The 27,754-nt window shown below is 39.9% G+C and overlaps 1 protein-coding gene across 2 annotated transcripts; it reads left to right on the top strand.

Annotated features, from left to right (window-relative positions):
* The first annotated feature begins 179 nt into the window (after positions 1 to 179).
* MTERF3 (mitochondrial transcription termination factor 3) lies at positions 180 to 27,331 on the top strand. 2 transcript variants are annotated; one of them, XM_081258753.1, is made up of 8 exons: positions 180 to 322; positions 3,011 to 3,359; positions 4,666 to 4,818; positions 9,614 to 9,803; positions 14,410 to 14,557; positions 14,939 to 15,010; positions 16,415 to 16,576; positions 27,054 to 27,331. In XM_081258753.1, exons 2-8 carry the CDS (start codon positions 3,026 to 3,028, stop codon positions 27,246 to 27,248), a joined length of 1,254 nt encoding a protein of 417 aa, XP_081114879.1. In that variant the 5' UTR covers positions 180 to 322; positions 3,011 to 3,025; the 3' UTR covers positions 27,249 to 27,331. The 2 variants fall into 2 exon arrangements, with proteins under 2 accessions (XP_081114879.1, XP_081114880.1); XM_081258754.1 differs by lacking the exon at positions 180 to 322 and adding an exon at positions 334 to 439.
* Positions 27,332 to 27,754: the final 423 nt, after the last annotated feature.

The raw sequence follows: 27,754 nt of genomic DNA, 5'->3' as shown, positions 1-27,754 counted from the left end.
CTGGTGTTGGGGGACGGGCATCTCTAGGGACTCGCGGTGGCTTTAGATTCCAAGTGGAAGAGTCTGGAGGGAGGCGGCGCGCAAGAGAAGGGAAACTTGTGGCCCTTGGCCGGCTCTGTCCCCCGCACGCCGCCCGCTCTCCCCCCGCGCAGCCTTGCAGATGGTCTGGCCCACTCCGGCCTCAGCCCACGTGGCTAGGGAGCTAGGAGCCACCGGCGGGCGGGCAGACAAGTTGGGTATCTGTGCTGAGGGGCAGTTCGCGCGGCCCGGCCAGTCTGGTGGCCCCTGCGAGAAAGACCACGAGGCATAGGCCTCGCCACAGGTAAAGCGGAAGCCGCCGGAGCGCGAGGGGCGTGCTCCCTGCTGGGGTTCGGGTCCGGCCCTATCCTGCTGTAGGCCGCGCCCGGGGACCTCTTGGCCTTTAGGTCTCCAATTAAGGGTGAATAATTTCGTTTTGTTTTCTTGGCTGATGAAACGAAAACGCAATCATGTTTGTTTATTCGCGCGCCTTGCGGAGGACGCGGAAGGAGGGCCAGCATGTCAACGGCCTTCTCCGGAAGTTCGGTTGGGGAACTAAAATGGATTTGTTAAAATGGCCTAGGGAGGGCGTCAAGCAGTAGATGAGAGGCCCCTTATTACGAAGCCATCCTCCCACCCACCTTTCATCTCCTGATTTCATTTATTAGCCTTACACAGGTCGAAATCTTGAACCCTCGCCAAAGAATATTTAAGTGCTAATTCCTATTCCTAACGAAATACTAAGGCACACAGTTGAGAACTAGTATATGACATATTTTAATGGACTTCAGAATTATTACAGATTTTTCTTCTTTAACTTTACCCTTCCTGTTGAAAAGGGTCGTGTTAGAGGGCTGATCACGGGGTAGGGCTTTTATACACATGCGCAAATGCCTTACCGGGTTTAAATACTGTGTAAGCAGATGAGCTAACGGTAGTTGCAACTGATTCATTTCCATCCATAAAACACTGGAGCAGTGCAAGGCTCTGGGCTAGAGGGAATAGTCACTGGGAGGGTGGATCCAGAGATGAGACCCAGCTCTGCTCTTGTGAACGAACAATTAATCAACTGATAAGAGGTATACACAACAATGAAATGATGATGTAGTGAAGATAGTGCGCTTGTAAATAAAAACAGAAGGATAAACATTAGTTGTTTGCATAAAGATCTTTTAATGAATATGGATAGAATTCAAAAGCAAATCGTTCTAATGTGAGAGGAGTTTTAATTTGAGCCTTACTCTAGAGGCTTCAGAGTGGGTTTGGGATTTCAGTTTGCTTTAAAGTAGGACATTGCTTAGACAAACTGAGAAGTCAGAACACTTTGGAGCTTAAGAATCATCTTATTGTACCCATAACCTTTTTAAAAATTGTCGTTTAAAGAATGGTTATTGAACCCCCCATCATGGGCCAGTCATTGTGCTGGATCACGGTGAGAAACTTAGTCTTAATGCAGCATAACAGGTCTTCTGGCTTCCAGCTCAATGCCCTTATGACATTGCTGTGCAGAGGATGAATATTGTAGGTTTGAGGGGAAACACGGCAGATTTCGAGGCTCATTTCCCACCAAAGTTTAACAAAAGTCACCTATCCCACAAGGCTATTTATTGTAAATACTTTTTTCCTTTCTAAGATCATTTCAGAATGACAGTGAGACATTTCACTTTTATAAATTCCTTTCACGAGACTTCCCTAAACCACAAATCTCTAAGAGGAGGTTAGACCCTCAAGCATTTATCTGGTCTAATTCAGAGCATAAAACAAGCTGAATGTCAGTATAGAGAGAGATCAAAAAGTTGTATGCAACAGTTAATTCAGAATTCATTTATGTTTGGTTGTGTAATCATAATAATATTGATGATGATGGCTAACATTTGTTGGGCATTTTGCATATGCTGGACTCTATGCTGTATTTTATATGGATTGTCTTACTTAATATAAAATAATATGCACCAAATTTACCCTTTAATTAAGCTGGCTAAATATAAAAGTCCTTTCCTGATAAAAGTCTCTTTAGAAACAACTGCTTTTTCGGTCAAAATATACATATATTCATTGCTGGTTGCTTATTATTTCTGTCTGTTCATTTTGCTTATTAGTTTTGACCCCTTTTTTTAAAAGGCTTTTTCTTTTTTCCTACAAACAGAATTTGGCAAAACTGGTTTTGTTCAATTCTCTTTTGAGGAACAGCTTTATCTGTGTAATAATAGTGCTCAACCCTGAGAATGAAGCAAGAAACAACCTTCTAGATAGCAATAATATTTTATGATTCATTTATGACTAAGTAGAATTCTTCCTGTTTTTATTTTGTGATTAATGTACATACATAAAATGCATCTGAATAATTCAGTGTTATTTTGATCAGCAATCTTCTTTTTTTTTTTTTTTTTTTTGGCTGTATGTGGGCCTCTCACTGTTGTGGCCTCTCCCCTTGTGGAGCACAGGCTCCGGACGCCAGGCTCAGCGGCCATGGCTCACGGGCCCAGCCGCTCCACAGCATGTGGGATCTTCCCGAACCGGGGCACGAACCCGTGTCCCCTGCATCGGCAGGCGGACTCTCAACCACTGCGCCACCAGGGAAGCCCAGCAATCTTCTTAAATGTCCTTCAAACCAAATTTCAAGAGCACTTAATTGCATCACCTGTTTTCTTTAAATATTAACAGGTTCAGCTGTAATTTGAACATTTACAGATTTTTGTTTTAATTGTTTTTCTTACGCCACTGATTTTGCTTTTTGTTTTTAAATTGCAAAGTGTATCTTTATTTGTCCAGTTCAGAAGTTCCTGTCTTTTGGTTTGTAACTGAAACTGCCTTGTTTTTGGCTTTTCCTGAGCTTAAAAACATCTGACTGCTTTAGGGATCTAAAATTATTAAACACCTTTTAATTAGAAAAAAATAATTTCCAGTTTATCTTTTTGTTGTTTGAATACTGTTTTAAACATTTAAGTAAAATACGTTTCTCTTTTTTGATAGTTATGTATTTCTTTTGTAGGCTACTTTAAGAAAAATGGCCCTGCTAGCCCAACAGATACCCAGATGGCTCAACTCAATTAAGTTGAGTAGCTTCCTTACTGCTATGCAACTCAGAAAATGTTTTCCCAGAGCAGGAAAAACATTGTTGCCTGGCTTTTTTCCTCAGCCTCAGCTGTCCTCTGACGATTGCTTTCTCCGGTCGGGGTTTAAGACTTATCGGACTTCCTCTGTGTGGAATAGTTCCCAGTCTACCAACTCAAGTAGTCAAGAGATTAATTGCGCCCAAAACACTCTGCTTCCTTCTGTGAATGAGCCGTCACAGAAGTCACAGAAGATACCCAGCTTTGATTCTGAACTGTCTCTAGAAGGTAATTTTCAAGTTTCAGAAAATTCCCCTTTGCCCCACTTCCGTAGATTGAACGACTTACCTGTTTACATTTTGTTGGCCCATTTGAAGTCATACTTTGAGCCAGGAGAGAAAAAGAACGATGCCGCTTCTATTCATTTGCTTCTGTTATGCCTCTATTTTACTAAGAAAAAAGTTTAGAGATTAATATGTACAAGACTGTTTCATAGCTATATGAATAACACTTTCTAAGTTCGTTATTTAGATTCTTAAAAAAAATTTTTTTCTGGTGGTAATTAGGTTTATTAGGATTTAATTTACCCTATTCTATATACCTAGTTAGGGTATAATTTTACCCAAGTAACAGTCCTCCTTTTTGGGTATACGGTCTTATGAATTTTGACATAATGCTTTTAGTTGTGTAACAGCCACCACAAACAACAAATAGAACAAAAAGGACAACAAATAGCACACCCCAAAAAGCGCCCTCATGTAGTTTTTTTTCAGTCAGTCTTCTCCCTCCTGTGCTTCTCGTTCTAGGCACATTCCTAGGCAAGGAATATTTCACCGTAAATGAGATAATATTAGGTTAAGTAGAAGATGAAAGCAAGCAAGCTGGGGGGTAAGGGCAGGGAGGGGAGGCTGGCTATGAGAAATGAGAAAGGGTAGTGGTTAGAGACCAAAAATAGAATACAAAGTCACGGCCCTGATTCCTTAGCCTAAGGTAGGTTACAGTTACCAGCATCTTCTATACTTAAGGGTTTGACTTAAGACAAACCAAAGCTCAGACTCAAGGCTATACTAGAGAGGTCATGTCCTTGGCAAAGGATTGTAGGTGATAGAAACAGAATCATAGAAGTCCTCTTACAGACATATTTGAGAATACTTGGAGGAGAAGGGATTGGATCAAAGTGAAGACACTTCAGGATGTGATGACTTGAACCTGTACAATTCAGGCTGGTATGTTGTACTTTTGGCCAACTTAACAAGCTGTGGTAAACTTGATCTCTTTCTCAAAATGTACTTGAAGGTCAGTTGGTCTTTAGCAGTCATACCTGTTGATTACAAGTGAAGGAAAGGAATTTTGTACAGGATTTCACCAACACATTTCTCATCTTGGAGGAATAGTAGTTGATATCTCTAAAGAGTCTTAACCTTACCTCTTAGAAGGTAGAAAATATATGGAATTTTGAGATGTTTAATTTAGAAATGATGCCAAGATTCAAAAAGAAGCAAACTAGCCAAGAGGCTGTCTTTGTAGAAAGAGCTTCAAGTATACAGATTGGAGAGCTAACTCAGTTCTCCTTTTCCATATCCTGGCTGCAAAGGACTGGACGATTTGCCTCCATTGTCTCCATTGCAGCCAATTTCCGAGGAGGAAGCCGTTCAGATTATTGCGGACCCCCCACTGCCCCCATCTTCATTCACACTTCGAGACTATGTGGATCATTCCGAGACTCTGAAGAAGTTAGTGCTTCTAGGTAAGTCTGAGTAACCTACACTTATTTTATTGCCTTACTTTTTTTTTTTTTTTTTGCGGTACGCAGGCCTCTCACTGCTGTGGCCTCTCCCGTTGCGGAGCACAGGCTCCGGACGCGCAGGCTCAGTGGCCATGGCTCACGGGCCCAGCCGCTCCACGGCATGTGGGATCTTCCCGTACCGGGGCATGAACCCGCGTCCCCTGCATCGGTAGGCAGACCCTCAACCACTGCACCACCAGGGAAGCCCCTGCCTTACTTTTAAAATTAGCATTTTTAATCTTTATCAAAGTACGTACACATGCATAGAAGTCAAATAGTGTGAAAAGGCTTCTAGTGAAAAACCGCACTCCCAGCTTCATCCTTCCTGACTTCACACCCCGTTCCCTAGAGTATCTACTTTCCTAGCTCTTTCTGTTTGTATTTAACCTCTAAATGTTCATGTAATTGCTTATGGTGCTGTTGCTTGGTTCATCAGTTTTAGACATCAGTTAATCTCTTATATATACACATACTTTTCCCTTTCATTCTCTTCAATTCTCCCAATAGGCTATATTAACAATTTTGAGGTTAATCATTAGTCACTGATTTCATTATAATTCTAAATATTGCTCGACTGCTGTCTAGGAAGTGTGCTATGATTGTTTTCCTTCCTTTTCAACCTTTCATTTTCTTGGAGTTAACAATTGCTTTGTTTTTCATTTGATTAGTTTTCTTTAAATTTTCCCACAACTTCCAATGGCCTCTCAGGACAGTTTTTTTTTTCTTTTCTTTTCTTTTTTTCTTTTTGCGGTACACGGGCCTCTCACTGTTGTGGCCTCTCCCGTTGCAGAGCACAGGCTCCGGACGCGCAGCCCCAGCGGCCATGGCTCACGGGCCCGGCCGCTCCGCGGCATGTGGGATCTTCTCTGTCAGGGGCATGAACCTGTGTCCCCTTCATCGGCAGGCGGACTGTCAACCACTGCGCCACCAGGGAAGCCCAAGGACAGTTTTTCCTACAGTCAACCCTATCAGATGATAGATTACTTCCATTTCCCTACTACCCTGACCTTCCTTCTGGAGCCTGCTATCCTCCTGATGTGGATGGTTTCTCTCTCAGCCTGCGCCATAACTATTTTAGCTTGTCGACTGGCAGGATGCTCCCAGATCTGGACGGTTGAAGGCAGCCAAGAGATCTCCCTGCAAACTTAGGTTAGTCCTCTTATCAATATTTTCAGTCTAGCACCTTATTGCTACTTTCTGCTTTTCCCATTATCTCTGGACCTGGCACTTCTCTTATTTGATTTTCCCAGATAAGAAACCGCCTTTGGGGGATTGAGAGGAACAGGATGGGCAAGGGATTATCTCAAATCCACTGCTTCTCTCATTGCTTAGTCACTGCCTTAGTTTTCAGTGAAAAGTTAGGAGCTTCCTAGCTTGATAGTCTTCCTTTCAGCAGTACCGCCCTGGTAATCTCTCTAACATCAGTGCTTTTTCTAAAATGCAAATCTGCCTATGTCAGTGACCTATGTGAAATCCTTCTAAGCTCTTCCTGGTCTGGCCCTTGCTTAGCCTTTCAGCTTCACTTGCTTGCCGCTTCCCTCCTTTTTGTTGGCCAGGTCTGACAACTGGAGAACTTAACTCAAGTTCAAGTACCTTCCCAAATGTCTTCTCTGACCCTCCAGATAGAGTGACCCTCCTCTGGGCTCTTGGCCTCACCCCCTGCTTACCTCAGTCCTGGCAGTAATAACACTATTATAATTGCTTACTCATCTGTCCCTGTGCAAGTTACTCAAATGTATAGGGAATGGCCTTTGTTCTCAAGAAGCTTCAGGTCTTCAGGAGCATGTAAATACACATACACAAGAATAACAGAAATCCAAAAATGAAAGGTGAAGTGATATATTCCACACAGAGATACACATAAAGTGTTCTGTGGGTTCAAAGGAGAGAGAAAAATGACATCTGCTGCAGGCATGAAAGCCCAGGGCTTTCCCAGCCCTGTGAGAGGTGCTACGGGTAATGCCAGATAAACGTAAGACCCATGTGGTCCCTACATTTAAATAATTCACAGTATACCTAGAGCTTTGAAATATGTTTCAGCCATTCCTTCATCTGTATGCTGATACTTCAACAGCACGTCTTGGCAGGAACTTAAATAACAGGACCCTAGAGGAACCATGATTGCATCGTTAAGCAGTATTTCTGAGGGCTCAAGTGTCCTGGTTCTTCTCTGCTTTTCAGATCTGTTTTCTCCCTTTCTCTGCTTGTTCTTTATCCCAGGAGGCTAACCTCTGCACTCGGCCTCCTTTGCCAGCTGGCTTCTGGGCAGCTTCAGCAGTGGGGGGCACTTGTAGGAGAAGAGGGAGGGCAGATGGGAGTTTTTTTCCCTTTTCCCTCCCAGCCTTGGGTCATGGAACTGCCTTGCTCCATGGCAACAGCTCCTACTGAGCAGCCCTTTCTTTATAGCTTCCAGCTCCCTCTGGGTTATCATAACACTCTTTCCTCCCTGTCTCTTTAGCGCTAGGGATGCCCTTGTTTGTTCCTTGACTCTGCTCACACCACTGTACAGAGTCCCTTCATTAAAGTGTTTTTCATTTGAACTTTCTAGGACAACTACTGTTGCCTGCCAGACTCTGCTTGATACACTAAGTATGTGTAACCATAACTAAATACAGTGGTAATTATAGTTACTGAACTGATGGGGTAAAGCCAACTTAGGCTGTGGTCAGCTAGAAGTCAGAATCATGTATTATTCATTTTTTATATTCCCATAAGTGCCTGGTCCATGAGAGGCATTCAGTGACTATTTTTTCAAGTTAATGAAATCGTGAGTAAGCCCAAGTATTTGTGCTGACAACAGTGTGCTCTCCTGGTGAGATTCTGCTCTCCTGTTGCTGTTAAGAAGCAGCTTTTCAGGAATTGGATTTCGACACAGTCAGGGTGTGACGGCTCATGCTGAGTGAGGCACTTCAGCACATGTCAGCTGTAATATGGAGTTAAGTTTGGAGTCCGAACCCTTTATGTTACTTTCAAAGCATCCCTTCCCACATTTATCACAGATTTTTGGAACTAGTTTCTATCTTATTTACCCATCCATCGAATAATTTAATTTATTTTTCTATTAGTATTATTTTTAAATTATAGAAGAATTACATCTAGTTGTTAAAAGTGCAGACTGTTACAGGAGAAAGAACTCTTACCACCTCTACATTTCCAGTTCCACTTTCCAAAGGTAACCACTGTCACCAGTTTGTTGAGTGCAAATTTTCTACCCAAAGACATACATTACCTCACCTTTTTCTATGCAAATACATGTATTACAGAAAGCCATACAGTGGCTTGTGTAGTCATACTTAATATTATTTTTAAAATTCTGTGTTTTCTTCTAGTAGCTTTAGATTGAGTACATAGTTAGATTCTTAATCTATCTGAAATTAATTTTTGCATCAGACGTAGAAGGAATTATTATTTTTCAAATATATAGCTAGAGGTCCCATTATATTTTAATGAATAGTCCATCTTTTCCCTCATTGATTTGAAATGTCCTTATTGTATACTAGATTTGTAGTTTATCCTGAATCTGTTTTTGGTCTTCATTCTGTGTCTTCATTCTGTGTGTATGTGTGGGTGTGTAATCTGTTTTTCTGTTCATGATCATCTTATATCAATACCTGTTTTAATATCAAGAAATTTGGGTTTGGAATTATATTTGGATCTAATACATGGAATTATAATTTATTTTTCTGGTTGTAGACACGATTAAAAAAAGTGCTTTTATTTCATTGTTTTTATATTTAAGACGGTAAAGTTGCATCTAGAAATTGGTTTGAGAGTTACATTTTAACCTAAAGAAATATTTTTAAGAATATAAAATTTAAGTCTAAACTAAAGTTTTACATTATTTTCAAATGTTTATTTTAAAGATAAGGAATAGGCCTTTCCTATTCATGTTTAATTTTTAAAAATCAGGTAAAAGAAAAAAGCGAGAGAATAAAATGCTTAGTTGTAATGAGAATTTTGAATCAAAGGTTACTTTGATTCCCTGCCTAATTAACGTGAACATCTAGTTATATCCATAACCAAAGTAAAATAACAACTTGCTTTCTCCCCCTTCTTAATCTCTCCTGTCCCTTGTCTCATTTACTTAGATTACCTAAGATTCTAAGGATATGTGAAGGTTGAAGGTGGTATACTTTCTGCTTCATTTTGTACTTGAGGGCTGTGTATGTTCACCTGCTTCATGCAGACATTTCTTGAGCTCCTTCAAGGTACTTGTCTTTATGCTAAAGGCCTGGAGAATACAATGAGTAAGACACAGGGTAACTTTTATTCCTTCTGTGGAGGGGATCATTAACAAATTTTTAAAATAATGCTTATAATTAAAGAAATGATAAACTTCAAAGAAAGTAACAATTCATAGGGTTTGTTATCCTGCAGAATTACCAGTTAAGCAGTTACTGTGGAGATCATTAGGGGCTCATAAGCATCCTGCAAACAATATTCAAGAAACCATCAGTAAAAATGATGATCCTAGGTCAATATGACATAGTGAATTTGTTTTGGGTGGAAATTTAGCCCCAAATGCACTGTTTTCCTTTATACATGGCTTTGAAATAAGTACTACATTTTTTAAAAAATTATTTTTATTTCTACAGCCAAATTAGTTTAAAAATATTTCGAAGTTTCTATTGGTCTGTCTCAGGTCTCCTTGGGATGGGTTGTTGATCTCCATCAGTAATTTCTTGTGTTTCTGTATATAAAGTTTAATGACTCAGCCAAGCAGTTATCTTCAAATGGTGTTCGTAATTTATTACAGGAGTGGATTTATCCAAGATAGAAAAACATCCAGATGCAGCCAACCTCCTTCTGCGACTGGATTTTGAAAAAGACATTAAGCAAATACTCCTGTTTCTTAAAGATTTGGGCATAGAGGATAACCAACTGGGAACATTCCTGACAAAAAACTATGCTATTTTCTCTGAAGACCTTGAAAATCTTAAGACCAGGTAGGGCTTTTAGAATGATTTTCACATAATCCTAGAAGTGGCTATGAAGAAATATATGTGTAAGTTATTTTTTTAAGTCTCAGCAGCACAAGGATCTACTGAGGTAATTAATGAATGTGAATGTTATTTTTTTGTTATGGACCTTCTTTGATCAAAATTAAGTATCTATATCAGTTCTTTTGTTCAACTACCTATCATTATTTTTATGTTTTCAACTTAATGCTAAGTCAATCCTTTGGAAACTGGGATAAGTTTTTTTAAAAATCCATTACCAATGGCTAAGTTACCTGATAGGACACTTCAAATTATGAAAGCCTGGTCTTTTCTGGACAATTTTTTTTTTTTTTTTCTTTTTTGGCGGTACGCGGGCCTCTCACTGTTGTGGCCTCTCCTGTTGCGGAGCACAGGCTCTGGACGCACAGGCTCAGCGGCCATGGCTCACGGGCCTAGCCGCTCCGCGGCATGTGGGATCTTCCCGGAACGGGGCACGAACCCATGTCCCCTGCATCGGCAGGCGGACTCTCAACTACTGCGCCACCAGGGAAGCCCCCTCTGGACAATTTTTGATGGTAGACATTTGACCTTGTTTTGGCAAATATTGTATAACTTGCTTAATCATTTCTGTCTATTTTGGTTTTTCCTTTTTTTCTTCTTTAAATAGCACTTTTATAAACATCTTTGTACTTCATTCAACATTCAAAGAATTTATTGCAGGGGCTTCCCTGGTGGCACAGTGGTTGAGAGTCCGCCTGCCGATGCAGGGGACACGGGTTTGTGCCGCGGTCCGGGAAGATCCCACATGCCGCGGAGCGGCTGGGCCCGTGAGCCACAGCCACTGGGCCTGCGCGTCCGGAGCCTGTGTTCCACAACGGGAGAGGCCACAACAGTGAGAGGCCTGCATACAGCAAAAAAAAAAAAAAAAAAAAAAAGAATTTATTGCATCTGTGAGAATTGATACAGTGAGATAGTATTGATCTGTGAGGTAACGATCCTGCTGGGCATTGGGCACACCAGAGAGTGAGACAGCGTCTGTGTCTCATAAGTTCACCTCTTGGATTTATCATCACCCCCACCTCTCACGTAAATTAGGTCTTCCCAGATTGCCTGAATGAGAGCACTGTTCACCCCGCTGCCCAGATCAGAAATACTGGTGTTAACTTTGGCTTCTCTTCTTTTATCATCCACAGCTAATAAACTACCAAGGCCTGTTGGTTCTATGTTTATTGCTCTCAATCAGTCAATGCATTTCTCTTAATCTTCACTTTGAATACTTTACCTCGGGTCCCCATCATTTCACATGAAGAATACTGCAACTGTCTTCTCCCCCTAGACTCTTCTCATACCGGTTTCAGAGAGCTTTGCAGTTCCTTGAACTATCAGAGTCTAATGTCTCTGAACTAGGAAAAAACAGAACAAAAAAAACTACATTTCTTATATTGAATAGTTTGAACCCTTATTATGTATGCAAGGCACTTAGATAGACACACTCTCTCCCTTCATGTGACTTACAGTCTGGTGTAATATAGACAGGCTATTACAATACAGGGGAGGGAAAGAATGATTCTAGGAGACTCAGTCTGACATGTCTAGCTCCGCTCCTCCTGACTGTCTGGAACGCTCATTCTCTCCCCATTTAAAAACCAACTTGCCCTTTTGCTCAAGATTTAGTTCAAGAAAGAGTTCATACCAGGAGGTGGAGATCATTGGGAACTGTTTCAGAGGCTGCCTACTGCACCATTATTATTAATATCCCCATTTTACAGAAGAGGCACAGAGAGGTTAAATAATTTGCCCAAGATTACCCAGCTAGTATAAGTGGCAGTGGGATTCAAATCCACTTAGTCTAACTCCAGAGTCCTGGCTACTACACTGTCCTGTCTCCCTACTTTTAATTCTATGAAGGAAACATAAGCTTAAAAGCAGCTTAAGTTAACTTGCTCAAGATCACACATGCTCCTAACAATTAAAGAATACTCTCATGTAATAGTATAGTCTAATGTTTCCTAAACCTGGCTGACTGCCAAATTAAACTGGAGCATTTTAAAAAGTTACTTGGAATTTTTTAATAGGTAATTTACCACATGTACTCAAAAGGGTATACAGTGAAAAATAAGCTTCTCCTGGAAGAGGCAAAGGTATGATAATCTTTTTTGAACTTACCTTCTGGCTCTGGTATGTACAGCAGTCTTATTTTCTAGAATTTCTATAATAGCACTGATCGCATATACTTGTTTTCTTTTCAATGAAGAGAATTTGAAATGTATTAAAAAGTTGGTTGATCCTTTTTAAGAATTTTCAAATGAATAATCTGCATTTAAGTTAGAAATTTTCTTTCGGCTGGGCCTTATATCTTAATTTTTTATTGGAAAAGTTATCACAGTAGATAACAGTTTCAATAATATTTTAATCAGATATTGATCTTTCCTGTGTCCAAAACAAAGGAAAAAAATGGTCATTCTCCTTCCCAACCTACATATTCCTATCCCTCATCAGCCTTGCAAGACCCATCTATGGAGGCAGCTGCTAGTATCAAGTTTTTTGTTCAACTAGCTAAGAATGTTCTATCATATACAAGCATGTATGTGTATCTATGTATACACATACACAAGAACACATGTACATACAGTTTGTAGCATGTATGCATACCATTCTGCACCTCACATTCTTACCTGAACTCTGTGTTGGAGATAGTTTTTATTGGCTCTGCCTAGTCTTTTTAAGCCTTTTATAGTTCATACTGTGGATGTGTCTAGTCCCCTTTTGGTAAACATGGTGGTTGTTTCTGGCTTTACTATCACAAAGAAGCTGCAGTGACTCCTCTTATATATACATCATGTCACATATTGGTGTATATCTGTAGGATACATTTTCAGACCTAGAATTTCTAGGTCAAAGGATATATGCATTTATAATTTTAATAGATATTGACAAATTGTCCTTCAGGTTTTCCAGCTTACACTCCCACCAACAGTGTACAGAAGTGCCAATTTCCCTGTTTTCCACACTAATACAGTGTCATCAAACTTTATGATTTCAGTTCATTTCAAAGGTGAAAACATTACCTCATTGTTTTGGAAATGATGTTTGGAACATCAGATGTTTGGAGGATCTTTTCTCTTTTTTGAGGATCTTTTCCTATGTCGAACTTCTGTTTACATTTCCTTTTCTATAAATTAGAATTGTCCTTTGCTATTCTTAATTGGGCCTTTTTCTTTTCTTGGTAAGCATTTTTTTATATATTAACAAAATTAGTTCCTTCTCTGTGACATGTTGTAAATATTTTCCCAGACTGTCACTTGTCTGACTTGGTTGATGATTTCTTTTTGCCTTGCATTTAAAATTTTTATGTAGTTAAATTTATCAGTTTTTTTTCTCTCATTGCCTCTAAGGGACTGGTTTAAAGGGGTAATAGTCACTGAGTATAAAATATAATAAGTTCCAATATATGGTATAAAAGTATCATAGTCATTAGAAGTAGGCATGCCTGAGTTCAAGTTTCAGCTCTGTCATTAATTAGCTGGTGGTCTAAGACAAGTTATTTAGCTCCTCTGAGTGTGTTTTTTCAAATGCAATGTGGGAAATTTACTTGGCTCACAGGGGGTTGTTTTTTTTTGTTTGTTTTTCTGATGAGAATTAAACAAGGTAATGTCAGGGAATATTTTAGGCATTTAATTAAACTGCCTTTTACTATGTTTATAGATTTTAAAAAATCAATAATGTTAATTTATAGTCAAACTTCCTGTATTTTGCTACCTTACTTTGTTTCCCAGAAATTTAGCAGGAAACTTCTCAGTTAACAAAATACATATTGAAGGACCGCAGTAAAAATTATTTATGAAAATACATTCTCGGGGCTTCCCTGGTGGCACAGTGGTTGAGAGTCCGCTTGCCGATGCAGGGGACACGGGTTCGTGCCCCGGTCCGGGAAGATCCCACATGCCGCGGAGCGGCTGGGCCCGTGAGCCATGGCCACTGAGCCTGCGCGTCCGGAGCCTGTGCTCTGCAACGGGAGAGGCCACAGCAGTGAGAGGCCCGCGTACCGCAAAAAAAAAAAAAAAAAAAAAAAAAGAAAATATATTCTCAGTAAATGTACTAAAATAAAAATTTCCAGGAATTCCCTGGCAGTCCAGTGGTTAGGACTCCACACTTCCACTGCTAGGGGCCTGGGTTTGATCCCTGCTCGGGGAACTAAGATCATGCAAGCCGCACAGCGCAGCCAAAAAAAAATTTCCTCTTTTCAGTCTTAGCCATGCTTGATGGTCTTTCTTTGTAAAAAGAGTTCTGAATCCCTTCTTTTCTTAATTTGTGTGTTTTCTATTCTTAGCAAAAAAAAAGAAAAACAGAAGCTATTTCATTTTTTTTTTACCAACTAATGAAATAAGTCAGATTAACTGAAAAGAGAATCTGTCTATTAGCTGATTTCAGAAATATTTTCTGTTTCCAATTATAAATGGAAACCATTCTAGAGTTGGATGGATGCTTGTTTTGTTTTAACCATATTTGGGGCCATTATTATAGAATGTTTTTACTTAAACTTTTTTTTGGTGTGGGAATATGACACTAGTAAATATTTATCATATGTACATGTATTTTGTTTGTTCTCTAGGGTGGCTTATCTACTGTCAAAAAATTTCAGTAAAGTGGATATTGCACAGATGGTCAGAAATGCACCATTTTTGCTGAGTTTTTCAGTGGAAAGACTGGATAACAGATTGGGATTTTTTCAGAAAGAACTTGAACTTAGTGTGAAGAAGGTAAAGAGAAGGAGAGAATTTGTATGTTTCCATGTCAGCTACATTTAGTAACTGTTAAATCTCATGTTTCTAACAGATACTTGGCCTGTATGAATTCTATAAATGCCTGATATTTTCTGTACAAGAATGAATTACCTTGCTAGGTTAATCATATAGCTATATCATTGTGTAATAATTCCATCAAGTTGGTTTCTTAAGTTTTATTCTGAGCACTGTTTTTTTTCCTCAAACAATATTAAGTTTATGTATTTTTGGGTTCCTTAGCATTTCTCTACTGGGTCATATTTTAAATTTTAGTTTTGTATTCCTAGTAATGCCTTGTTTTTTCCAACCTAGTTGAATATGCATACGTATTAATAATAGATTGTTTTATAACTGTAGACTAGAGATCTGGTAATTCGTCTCCCAAGGCTACTAACTGGAAGTCTGGAGCCTGTGAAGGAAAACATGAAGGTAGGATGACTGTTAGTGTTTGAGAAATCAGCTTCTTTAAGTGGTTAAGTCCTCTGAAGAGGATAGATTTGCTCCCATCATCTTAAAGAAAACTGGATTGTGAAAGAAGTTATTTCTAAAAAGATAGACATAGGAAATGATATAATAAATATCTAGCAAGCAGTTTATTTTAGTTTATAATTTTTTCACATGTCAACCAGGTGTTGCATGAGTTAGTCTCCTTGCAGACATTGATACCCGTAATCCTAGAGGAGCAGGTTAGGTATCTGGATGGGACCTGGAAGCTGCTTCCTTTGCCCAGGGTGAGGGTCTGTGTCTTCGTCACCTAGGCGGGAGATGAGCTGTGGAGCCTGGAGCCAGAAGGCTTCTTTGAAGAGAGTAGTAGCCAGCACATTGCTCTTCTAGAACCTGTGCCAATTGCCAGCTCTAGATCTATCACAGAACATACCAGACACTCTACTGTCCTCCCTCCAAGAGAATAGTATAGAACCAGGGGCAGCTGACTTAGTAGTATACAAAGCTGTCGGAGTATTTGAAATTATTATATTAAGCCTATTTTCTGAGGTGCCTAAAGTGTTTCATACTCAGCCGTTGAAGACATTTTTATTGAGCACCTGCCCATGCCCTATGCTGGGGAGATAGTCCCTGCCGTTGTGGAGCTTACAGTCCAGTGGGGGGATCTCCTGCAGAGTGATGAGAGCAACGGATTGGTGAGGGAGCATGGGATACTATGAATGCACACAGAGCACCTAACCTACGTTGGAGTGGTTTTTTTTTTAATCATCTCTGTTTAGAATTTTGACATGGAGTTTTCCCAGATGACATGCATAGAAGTGTGCTTGGGAGCAGAAGCTCAGAAAGCACTTTGAAAATCTTACTGTTGGTCTGTGTGGTGTAGGGCCCGTACAGGTAACCTGCCCAGGCCTCCTGTGAGCACCGTTACTCTTTTTTTTTTTTTTTTTTCCGGTACGCAGGCCTCTCACTGTTGTGGCCTCTCCCATTGCGGAGCACAGGCTCCGGACGCGCAGGCTCAGCGGCCATGGCTCACGGGCCCAGCCGCTCCGCGGCATGTGGGATCTTCCCGGACCGGGGCACGAACCCGTGTACCCTGCATCGGCAGGCAGACTCTCAATCACTGCACCACCAGGGAAGCCCCACCGTTACTCTTATTTCGTAATTATGCTAGCTCCTTTTGGTGATCTTCATGGTGGTCATCAGGCTGTGAGTAGCTCAGCCTCAGGAGAGGGGTTTAAAATTCAGGTTACCCCAGAAGCAGGAAACTGTGAACCCTTAAAGTCATTGGAATAGCCATCTCCAGATTTTAATGTCCTTATTTTAAATTTTGAAAGAATCAATGTGTCCTCTGGCATATTACCCAAATAACTATTTCTGTCTTTCTCTTAGGTTTATCGGCTTGAACTAGGTTTTAAACGTAATGAAATTCAACATATGATCACCAAAATCCCAAAGATGTTAACTGCAAATAAGAGGAAACTTACCGAGACTTTCGACTACGTGCACAACGTGATGCACATTCCGCACCACATCATTGTCAAGTTCCCACAGGTGAGGAGCGCACAGCTCGCTGTTCTGTAAGAGCTGTCATCGCCCTTCATCCGGAGCTGCTCCCCATGTGCACAGTCCGCTTGTGGAAACCCCTTGCTGTTTGTGAAGGAATAAGACCAAATGCAGTAGAGCTCTGAGAGTCGTATTAAGGTCACATTTCTTTTTGCGCATCTTTTCAGCAAGACCACATCTAGCAAATGCAGTAGATGGATCACTTGTGAAAAGTTTATACCTTCTAGGGCATTCATGTACATCTCCAGAGGAGAAATGAGTGATGAATCTGTTTCCCTGTAGTTTGTAACCTAGTCCTCATTCTGCCTGTTGGAATCTAACATACTCTCTTGTGCTTTTCTCCCTTCAGATTTGGAATAGATCACTTCCCTTAAAGGTCCTTTCAATTCTAAATGTACTTTTCGATTCACAGTCTATCTAAATCCATTAGTTAACAAGCCATGTTATAATGATCTCCTACCAAAGCATAAAACCGTTCCAGTTAGCTATCATGCCAAAGCCATAATTATATTTTCTAAGCTAATTAGACTTTTTCCTGTTCTTTACTTGGTGAATGACATTATCTGCTTGTTCACAAGAATGTTAACGTTTTGAAAGCAGATCTTGTCTGATTTATACACTGCTGAATTCCCAGAGCCTGGAACTATAATGGGCCAATTAGTAGGCACTGGATAGATATTTGTTGAACACATGATTGACTGAATCTCATAAAAGTCATCCTTCTTTCCTGTTTGGCATGTGAATAGACTCTCAGTGAGTATTCATTGGATAAATGAAAGATTGAATTTCATTAAAGTGATTCCTCTATTCCACTTGCCAAATGTGTTCCTGATGTAAAGGTGGGCAAAGAACTGTGACTTTAATATAACTGTCAGAACTAGACTGCATTTGGTGCAGTTCCCTCACAGATAGTAGTGTTTATTTACCTGTCATACTTCACTCTGAATGGGCCCTTAATAGAGCATTTTTCTATTTCATCAAATGCATGGGTATTCATTATAAAAAGTGTTAGAAGCCAACTGGTGAAAATTTGGCTTATAGAAACATTGTAAAGTAAGTAATCTTCAACTAAAAAGCAATGACAGTTTTCCACTGGGTTGATAGATCATTCAGTAACAGTAGAGCATGATAAGAGAATATGATTTGAGGATAGAAAAATCAATGAGTCACGGTCTGTATTCTTGTGGAACTCATAATCTAGTGTGGAAGACAAGTTTTTAAAATGTAATTGCTTTACATAATGTTAGCGTCTTAACAGATATTGTATACAGCTATTGATTTAATTTAGGAGAGGTAGGAAAATCATAGAAATAATAAGTTATTGATTGTTCATTTACTGTGTGCCAGCTCTGTCTTTACTGCTTTACTTGTATTAATTCATTTAATCTTCACAACAACCATATGAGGTACGTACTGTTATTGTCCCTATTTTCCAAATGAAGAAATTACGCATAAAAAGATTCAGTAACTTGTCCAGGAGCCAGAGCCAGGATTAGAACTCTGGCAGTCACTTTGAAAACCCATGCTCTTACCAAAGATATACTGCCACTCTAAGAAGTGACATTTGAGTTGTCAGTTGAATGAATTGGGTTTAACAGTGGACAGAAACTTTCCAAGTAGAGAAAACTATAAACTTGGCTAGATGCATCAAAATCAGTTGTTTAAAAACACAGATTTTAGGCTCCCCAAATCCTAGCTTATGGGAAGCCTGGTTATAGACCTGTGGCTTCCACACTGGGAGGATTCTAAGATTCTTAGGGGTCTGGGTAGGATTGCTTTTAAAAAAAAACCTCATTGGGAATTCCCTGGCGATCCAGTGGTTGAGACTCAGTGCTTTCACTGCTGGGGGCCTGGGTTTGATCCCTGGTCCGGGAACTAAGATCCCACCAGCTGCGTGGCACAGCCAAAAAGAAAAGAACGAAAACAGCAACAAAAAACCTCATTAATGGAAAACTACATTAACTGACAGTGAGGGAATGGATGTAGACTTAAAATTTTTGGCTGGAGCTTTAAAAACTTAGTGCTGTGAAACAGTTTCCTCATGCAGATAACAGTTCAGGTTGGTACATAATTTTATGATTAATTAAAAATTGGGAAACAATTATAACTTTAAAACTATGGTTAGTCGTTTCAAAGCAGTGACCATGGTACGCAAAGGATAACAAAAGCAGTAAGGGTAATGTACATGAGGAAACCACTAGTTCAGGAAAGAGGCTATATTCAGGATCCCCTGAAACCTTGTTTCTCCTCTTTGCCTGTGGGTTTCTGTGAAGGCAGAGCTGGAGTCTATGTTAGGACAGGAGGCGATCAGTAATTCTTAAGTTAGGGGTTTTTTTGGTGTTTTTTGTTTGTTTTAATCCTTGAGAACTTAACGGATCATTGATAGGATGAAACTTTTCTGACATTGCAAAGTGGCCCCTGGTGGTCAACAACAACAAAAAAAGAGAGAGAAATTCAATCTGAGCCATGACTTTTGGACTTGAAAGATCACACAAATATGTGATAATAAAGTCACTTCGAGCCACTGGGAAAGTAATATCTGGTCATAAGCTGTATAAGTGCTTCAAAGTGTTACTATATTTAGGAAATGGTTTGGGAGCTTCAGAATCATTTGTGGCCTTGTCCGTATGTTGTATGATAATTTTGTAAGCCGAGAGTCACTGGAAGCGTCATACTTCTAAAGAAATACATCTAAAAGCTTCTTACATCTTTTGACCAGTAATAACACGGTAATGGGAATTTAGTTACCAAAATGAAGGCAGAGCGGCACATAATTTGTTTCTGCAGAGGGAGTAAAAGTTGTTTTGTTCCAAAAGCAAGCCAATCCCACGTTGAGTTAGCACACTATATTTTTTTGGTCACTGTTCTCAAATTACTTTAGTTTTCAACAATTGTTTTTCATAGTGTCCTTTCCAAGTGATCTGTTATTATTTTGTCTCCACTCGAATATAAAGACTCCTGGAGGTTATGTGCCATGTGGAGTGTCCCCAGTGTATCTTGACATATAGTCAAGAGAGGGACCTGAGACCTAATACTGAATGTGGGTTCATTGGGCCTTGCCAGGGAGCCTCACAGATGTCTCTTCAGCTTAGGGCTCTATTTCAAGTCTGGCCCGATCTCCCAATTCTCCCTTCTTCCTTGCAGCTGGCTTTAGGGACTTAGCCTGCTTTTGACTCCCTTTTAAAGTTACTGTATTCACTCTATTCCTCAAGAGTTTAACCCCAAGGCAGGTTCCTTTGAACCCATGAAGTCCAGGTTCATTTCATTTTGATACTAGTCAGAGGGAGCAACAGGAATTAAGAAAGAAAGAACGGAAAATAGGGAAGCTTCACAGATTATGAAATCTTACACAATTTTTGATGTCATAAACTTTGATCTCTGACTTTGTTTCTCCAACTTGGCAGGCAACAGAATCACTTGGAGGACTTGTGGGTCCCACTCTCAAAGTGTCTGATTTGGTAGCTTTGGGGTAGAGCCTGAGGATTTCCTTTTTTAAAAGCTCCTCTCGTCTCCCTGGATTAGTCTGGTCTTTGCCTACAAGGTAGCCCTTTATTATTTTACAGCTGTTCTGCTTGTTAGTTTTGAGTCCCTTTTAAATCATAATTTCTTAGCAGAAGGCAAAGGGTTTTAAACCTCTAGCATTTATAATAATTTTTGGTTTTTTTTTTCTTTTTAACATCTTTATTGGAGTATAATTGCTTTACAATGGTGTGTTAGTTTCTGCTTTATAACAAAGTGAATCAGTTATACATATACATATCTCCCTCCCTCCCATCCTCCCTATCCCACCACTCTAGGTGGTCACAAAGCACTGAGCTGATCTCCCTGTGCTATGTGGCTGCTTCCCACTAGCTATCTGTTTTACGTTTGGTAGTGTATATATGCCCATGCCACTCTCTCACTTTGTACCAGCATACCCTTCCCCCTCCCAGTATCCTCAAGTCCATTCTCTAGTAGGTCTGTGTCTTTTTCCCCATCTTGCCCCCAGGTTCTTCATGACCTTTTTTTTTAGATTCCATATATATGTGTTAGCATACGCTATTTGTTTTTCTCTTTCTGACTTACTTCACTCTGTAGGACAGACTCGAGGTCCATCCACCTCACTACAAATAACTCAGTTTCACTTCTTTTTATGGCTGAGTAATATTCCATTGTATATATGTGCCACATCCTCTTTATCCGTTCATCTGTCAGTGGACACTTAGGTTGCTTCCATGTCCTGGCTATTGTAAATAGTGCTGTAGTGAACGTTGTGGTACATGACTCTTTTTGAATGATGGTTTTCTCAGGGTATATGCCCAGTAGTGGGATTGCTGGATGGTATGGTAGTTTTATTTTTAGTTTTTTAAGGAACCTCCCTACTGTTCTCCATAGTGGCTGTATCAGTTTACATTCCCACCAACAGTGCAAGAGGGTTCCCTTTTCTCCACACCCTCTCCAGCATTTATTGTTTGTGGATTTTTTGATGATGGCCATTCTGAACGGTGTGAGGTGATACCTCATTGTAGTTTTGATTTGCATTTCTCTAATGATTAGTGATGTTGAGTATCTTTTCATGTGTTTGTTGGCAATCTGTATATCTTCTTTGGAGAAATGTCTATTTAGGTCTTCTGCCCATATGTGGATTGGGTTTGTTTTTTGATATTGAGCTGCATGAGCTGCTTGTATACTTTAGAGATTAATGCTTTGTCAGTTGCTTCATTTGCAAATATCTTCTCCCATTCTGAGTGTTGTCTTTTCATCTTGTTTATGGTTTCCTTTGCTGTGCAAAAGCTTTTAAGTTTCATTAGGTCCCATTTGTTTATTTTTGTTTTTATTTCCATTTCTCTAGGAGGTGGATCAAAACGGATCTTGCTGTGATTTATGTCATAGTGTTCTGCCTATGTTTTCCTCTAAGAGTTTGATAGTGTCTGGCCTTACATTTAGGTCTTTAACCCATTTTGAGTTTATATTTGTGTATGGTGTTAGGGAGTGTTCTAATTTCTTTCTTTTACATGTAGCTGTCCAGTTTTCCCAGCACCACTTATCGAAGAGGCTGTCTTTTCTCCACTGTATAGTCTTGCCGCCTTTATTAAAGATAAAATGATCATATGTGTGTGGGTTTATCTCTGAGCTTTCTATCCTGTTTTCTATTGATCTATATTTCTGTTTTTGTGCCAGTACCATACTATCTTGATTGCTGTAGCTTTGTAGTATAGTCTGAAGTCAGGGAGCCTGATTCCTCCAGCTCCATTTTTCTTTGTCAAGATTGTTTTGGCTATTTGGGGTCTTTTCTGTTTCCATACAAATTGTGCAATTTTTTGTTCCAGTTCTGTGAAAAATGCCATTGGTAGTTTGATAGGGATTGCATTGAATCTGTAGATTGCTTTGGGTAGTATAGTCATCTTCACAATGTTGATTCTTCCAGCCCAGGAACAAGGTGTTGATTCTCTCCATCCGTTTGTATCATTTTTAATTTCTTTCATCAGTGTCTTACAGTTTTCTGCATACAGGTCTTTTGTCTCCTTAGGTAGGTTTCTTCCTAGGTATTTTATTCTTTTTGTTGCAATGGTAAATGGGAGTGTTTCCTTAATTTCTCTTTCAGATTTTTCATCATTAATGTATAGGAGTGGAAGAGATTTCTGTGCATTAATTTTGTATGGTGCTGCTCTACCAAATTCATTGATTAGCTCTAATAGTTTTCTCATAGCATCCTTAGGATTCCCTATGAATAGTGTCACATCATCTGCAAACAGTGAGAGCTTTACTTCTTTTTTTCTGATTTGGATTCCTTTTATTTCATTTTCTTCTCTGATTGCTGTGGCTAAAACTTCCAAAACTATGTTGAATAATAGTGGTGAGTGAGCAACCTTGTGTTGTTCCTGGTCTTAGAGAAAATGGTTTCAGTTTTTCACCATTGAGAACGATGTTGGCTGTGGGTCTGTCATATATGGCCTTTATTATGTTGAGGTAGGTTCCCTCTATGCCTAGTTTCTTGAGAGTTTTTCTCATAAATGGGTGTTGAATTTTGTCAAAAGCTATTTCTGCATGTACTGAGATTATCATATGGTTTTTCTCCTTCAATTTGTTAATATGGTGTATCACATTGATTGATTTGAGTATATTGAAGAATCCTAGCATTCCTGGGATAAACCCCACTTGATCATGGTGTATGATCCTTTTAATGTGCTGTTGGATTCTGTTTGCTAGTATTTTGTTGAGGATTTTTGCATCTATATTCATCAGAGATATTGGCCTATAGTTTTCTTTTTTTGTGACATCTTTGTCTGGTTTTGGTATCAGGGTGATGGTGGCCTCGTAGAATGAGTTTGGGTGTGTTCCTCTCTCTGCTATATTTTGGAAGAGTTTGAGAAGGCTAGGCGTTAGCTCTTCTCTAAATGTTTGATAGAATTCACCTGTGAAGCCATCTGGTCCTGGGCTTTTGTTTGTTGGAAGATTTTTAATCACAGCCTTAATTTCAGTGCTTGTGATTGGTCTGTATATATTTTCTATTTCTTCCTGGTTCAGTCTTGGAAGGTTGTGGTTTTCTAAGAATTTGTCCATTTCTTCCAGGTTGTCCATGTTATTGGCATATTGTTGTTTGTAGTAATCCCTCGTGATCTTTTGTATTTTCGCAGTGTCAGTTTTTACTTCTCCTTTTTCATTTCTAATTCTATTGACTTGAGTGTCCTCCCTTTTTTTATGGTTGAGTCTGGCTAATGGTTTATCAATTTCATTTATCTTCTCAAAGAACCAGCTTTTAGTTTTATTGATCTTTGCTATTGTTTCCTTCATTTCTTTTGCATTTATTTCTGATCTGATCTTTATGATTTCTTTCCTTCTATTAACCTTGGGGTTTTTTTTTTGCTCTTCTTTCTCTATTTGCTTTAGGTGTAAGGTTAGGTTGTTTATTTGAGATTTTTCTTGTTTCTTTAGGGAGGATTGTATTGCTATAAACTGCCTTCTTAGAACTGCTTTTGCTGCATCCCATAGGTTTTGGGTCATCGTGTTTTCATTGTCATTTGTTGCTAGGTATTTTTCGATTTCCTCTTTGATTTCTTCAGTGATCTTTGGTTATTTAGTAGTGTATTGTTTAGCCTCCATGTGTTTGTATTTTTTACAGATTTTTTTTCCTGTGATTGATATCTAGTCTCATAGCACTGTGGTAGGAAAAGATACCTGATACAATTTTAATTTTCTTAAATTTACCAAGGCTTGATTTGTGACCCAAGATATGATCTATCCTGGCGAATGTTCCATGAGCACTTGAGAAGAAAGTGTATTCTGTCATTTGGATGGAATGTCCTATAAATATCAATTAAGTCCATCTTGTTTAATGTGTCATTAAAATTTGTGTTTCCTTATTTATTTTCATTTTGGATGATCTGTCCATTGGTGAAAGTGGGGTGTTAAAAGTCCCCTACTATTTTTGTGTTACTGTTGATTTCCCTTTTTATGGCTGTTAGCATTTGCCTTATGTATTGAGGTGCTCCTATGTTGGGTGCATAAATATTTACAATTGTTATATCTTCTTCTTGACTTGATCCCTTGATCATTATGTAGTGTCCTTCTTTGTCTCCTGTAATAGTGTTTATTTTAAAGTCTATTTTGTCTGATATGAGAATTGCTCCTCCAGCTTTCTTTTGATTTCCATTTGCATGGAATATCTTTTTCCATCCCCTCACTTTCAGTCTGTATGTGTCCCTAGGTCTGACATGGGTCTCTTGTAGACAGCATAAGTACGTGTCTTGTTTTTGGATCCCTTTAGCCAGTCTGTGTCTTTTGGTTGGAGCATTTAATCCATTTACATTTGAGGTAGTTATCAATATGTATGTTCCTATTCCCATTTTCTTAATTGTCTTGGGTTTGTTTTTGTAGGTCTTTTCCTTCTCTTGTGTTTCCTGCCTAGAGAAATTCCTTTAGCATTTGTTGTAAAATTGGTTTGGTGGTGCTGAGTTCTCTTAACTTCTGCTTATCTGTAAAGGTTTTAATTTCTCCGTGGAATCTGCATGAGATCCTTGCTGGTTAGAGTAATCTTGGTTGTAGGTTTTTCCCTTTCATCACTTTCAATATGTCCTGTCACTCCCTTCTGGCTTGCAGATTTTCTGCTGAAAAATCAGCTGTTAACCTTATGGGGATTCCCTTGTATGAAATTTGTTGCTTTTCCCTTGCTGCTTTTAATATTTTTTCTTTGTATTTAATTTTTGATAGTTTGATTAATATGTGTCTCAGCATGTTTCTCTTTGGGTTTATCTGGTATGGTACTCTCTGTGCTTCCTGGACTTGATTGTCTATTTCCTTTCCCACGTTAGGGAAGTTTTTGACTATAATGTGTTCAAATATTTTCTCAGACCGTTTCTTTTTCTCTTCTTCTTCTGGGACCCCTATAGTTCCAATGTTGGTGCGTTTAATGTTGTCCCAGAGGTCTCTGAGACTGCCCTCAATACTTTTCTTTCTCTTTATTCTGCTCCCTGGTAGTTATTTCCACCACTTTATCTTCCAGCTCCCTTATCTGTTCTTCTGCCTCAGTTATTCTGCTATTGATTCCTTCTAGAGTATTTTTAATTTCAGTAATTGTGTTGTTCATCACTGTTTGTTTGACCTTTAGTTCTTCTAGATCCTTGTTAAATGTTTCTTGTATTTTCTCCTTTCTGTTTCCAAGGTTTTGGATCATCTTTACTATCATTACTCTGAATTCTTTTTCAGGTAGGTTGCCTATTTCTTCTTCATCTATTTGGTCTTGTAGGTTTTTACCTTGCTCCTTCCTCTGTAACATTTTTTTGTTGTTTCTTTTTTGATGGGTGGTGCTGTATTCCTGTCTTACTGGTTGTTTGGCCTGAGATGTCCAGCACTGGAGTTTTCAGGCAGTTGGATAGAACTGGGTCTTGGTGCTGAGATGAGGACCTCTGGGAGGCCTCACTCCGATTGATATTCCCTGGGGTCTGAGGTTCTCTGGTAGTCTACTGGTTTGGACTTGGAGCTCCCACCACAGGAGCTCCGGCCCTACCTCTAGCCTGGAAACTAAGATCCCGCAAGCTTAGTGGTGCAGAAAAAAAAAAAAAAAAAAGGAAGAATGAAAGAAAACAAGGAACAGTACAATATCAAAGAATAAAAAACAAAATAAGAAAGATAAAAAATATATTAGGAAAAATAAAACTATAATTGAAACTACTGCAACAAGGTAAAATAAAACCACAGCAGGAGAAAGGAAAAAAAGGCAGGGGGGAGGGCAACAAGCCAAAAGGAGAGATCACTAACAAACCATAAAGAATAAAATGAAATTAGAAAAATAAAAAATTAGGAAAATGAAAATATAAAAGAATCAACAACAATGAATCAACAAGGTAAAACAGAACCCCAGTCTAAAAGAGGAAAAAAGAAAAGAAAAGAAAAAAAAAAAAAAGCCTTGGCTATGGGGGTGGAGTTTGGGTGGGGGGTGGAACTTAGGCTCTGGTGGGGTTTGGGGGGCAGGACCCAGGCGGATGGGGGTGGTGACATTTGAGTGTGGGGCGGGGCCTCTGCTTAGGACCTGCGCAGTAGGGGGAGGCAGCACGTGGGAAGGAGGGCTGTGGAGTGTGGGCTTCCGGAGTTAGGAGGTTAGGGCCCTGAGTGAGGGTGTGTGGGTTCGGTTTAGGCCCAGCTCATTGGAGGGGGTCTCCGAGTGTAGAGGTGGGGCCCTTTGTGGGGTGTAGGGGCGGGGCTTGGACTCTGCGCTTTAAGAGAGAGGCTCTGAGGGCAGAGGATTAGTCCTGGGAGCCCAGCAGGCTTCCCGGTGCCTAAGTGGACAAGGAAGGCACTGGCCTCTTCCCTTACGTTCTTTCACGCACCTCCCCCATCATCTACCCCAGGGTCTCCCCCGTCACCGCTGGACCCCTAACCGTGGGTGGGTCCTGCTGGGTATAGGAACTCCTTCCCTCCCCCAGCCACCCCTCAGGGGTGCCGGTCCAGGAGGTCCGGCCTTTACTTTTGCTCCCCCTTCCCTCCCTCCCACTCCCTCAGGACCCTTGCGGCTGGACCTCCTCGGTGGGCAGAGGGTCAGGCCCCGGATCTCAGCAGGTTCCTGGGGCCCAAGTGGGCGGGGGAGACCTGGCCACGCTCCCTTTTGATCCTCTGCCCTCCCAGTGGTTCCCCAATTACCCCCTCCGGGCGTGGGATCCCTTCCCCTCCCCCAGCCGCCCCTCAGGGGCGCCAGTCCCATCCTGCCTCCACTTCTTCTCCCCCTTCACTCCCCCCACACCCCACGTCCTACCCGGTCGCTGGGGGTTCCTCCCGTCCCCTTAGGTGTCCGAGATCCCCACCAGTACCTGGTAGGTGCCCTAGTTGTGAGGAGACGCGAATTCCACATCCTCCTAGTGCGCCATCTTGACTCCGCCCCCTCGATTCTTTATATTTGTTAGCCTATTAAAATTTTTAGCCAGATAAACATTTTTATAGTTCATCTTTCAGTGCACAGTGTTTTTTAAAAACTTTTTTCTTTCTTTTCTAGGTATTTAATTCAAGGTTGTTTAAAGTCAAAGAAAGACATTTGTTTCTTGCCTATTTAGGAAGAGCACAGTATGATCCAGGAAAACCTAACTACATCTCTTTGGACAAATTGGTATCTGTGCCTGATGAAATATTTTGTGAAGAGATGGCCAAGGCCTCAGTACAGGACTTTGAAAAATTCTTAAAAACTCTTTAGTTTTTGATAGATGTTAAAATGTAATAATGTAAAGTGAATGTACATATGAAAAATATATTTTAAAATAAATACCTCAAACCTCAGTTGATATCGGAAACAATTTCTTAATATTATAAATTTGGGGACACTTCTGATAGATGTTTCTTACAAGTTCCTGGTAAGTTAATTCGTCTTTGGCTCAATCGATTCCTTCTTGGGAAGGAGAGAATTAACATATAGCAAGCTTAGAGAAAGAGAGTCCGTTTACTAGGCTGGTGTGTTGTCCTTCTGGTGAAGAGGAGAACAGTAGAAGATTTTCCTTTTTATTTTCAAAGTCTTTTAAAGTGGTTTCATCACAAGACAGCTGTATTTTCTTTGAAGTGTTAGGAGTTTCTGGGGCAGGCTATATTATCCATCTAATATCTACTACTCACTTAGATTATGCTACAGAACACATTTGATTTGGGATTATCTACACTGTTATATTTCTGAGCAAAGATAGTCAAAGTTGCCCACAGTTGGCTACT

Source organism: Mesoplodon bidens (genome assembly GCF_964165515.1).
Source record: "Mesoplodon bidens genome assembly, chromosome: 16".
Classification (NCBI taxonomy): Eukaryota; Metazoa; Chordata; class Mammalia; order Artiodactyla; family Ziphiidae; genus Mesoplodon; species Mesoplodon bidens.
This window is presented reverse-complemented; position numbering and strand designations above follow the sequence as displayed.

Excerpts from the sequence above, each read along its gene's own strand:
- MTERF3 (XM_081258753.1), top strand. The coding sequence starts at position 3,026 with ATGGCCCTGCTAGCCCAACAGATACCCAGATGGCTCAACTCAATTAAG. Across the intron at positions 3,360-4,665 it reads TTCTGAACTGTCTCTAGAAG|GACTGGACGATTTGCCTCCA; the intron begins GTAATTTTCAAG and ends CTGGCTGCAAAG. Across the intron at positions 16,577-27,053 it reads TCATTGTCAAGTTCCCACAG|GTATTTAATTCAAGGTTGTT; the intron begins GTGAGGAGCGCA and ends TTTCTTTTCTAG.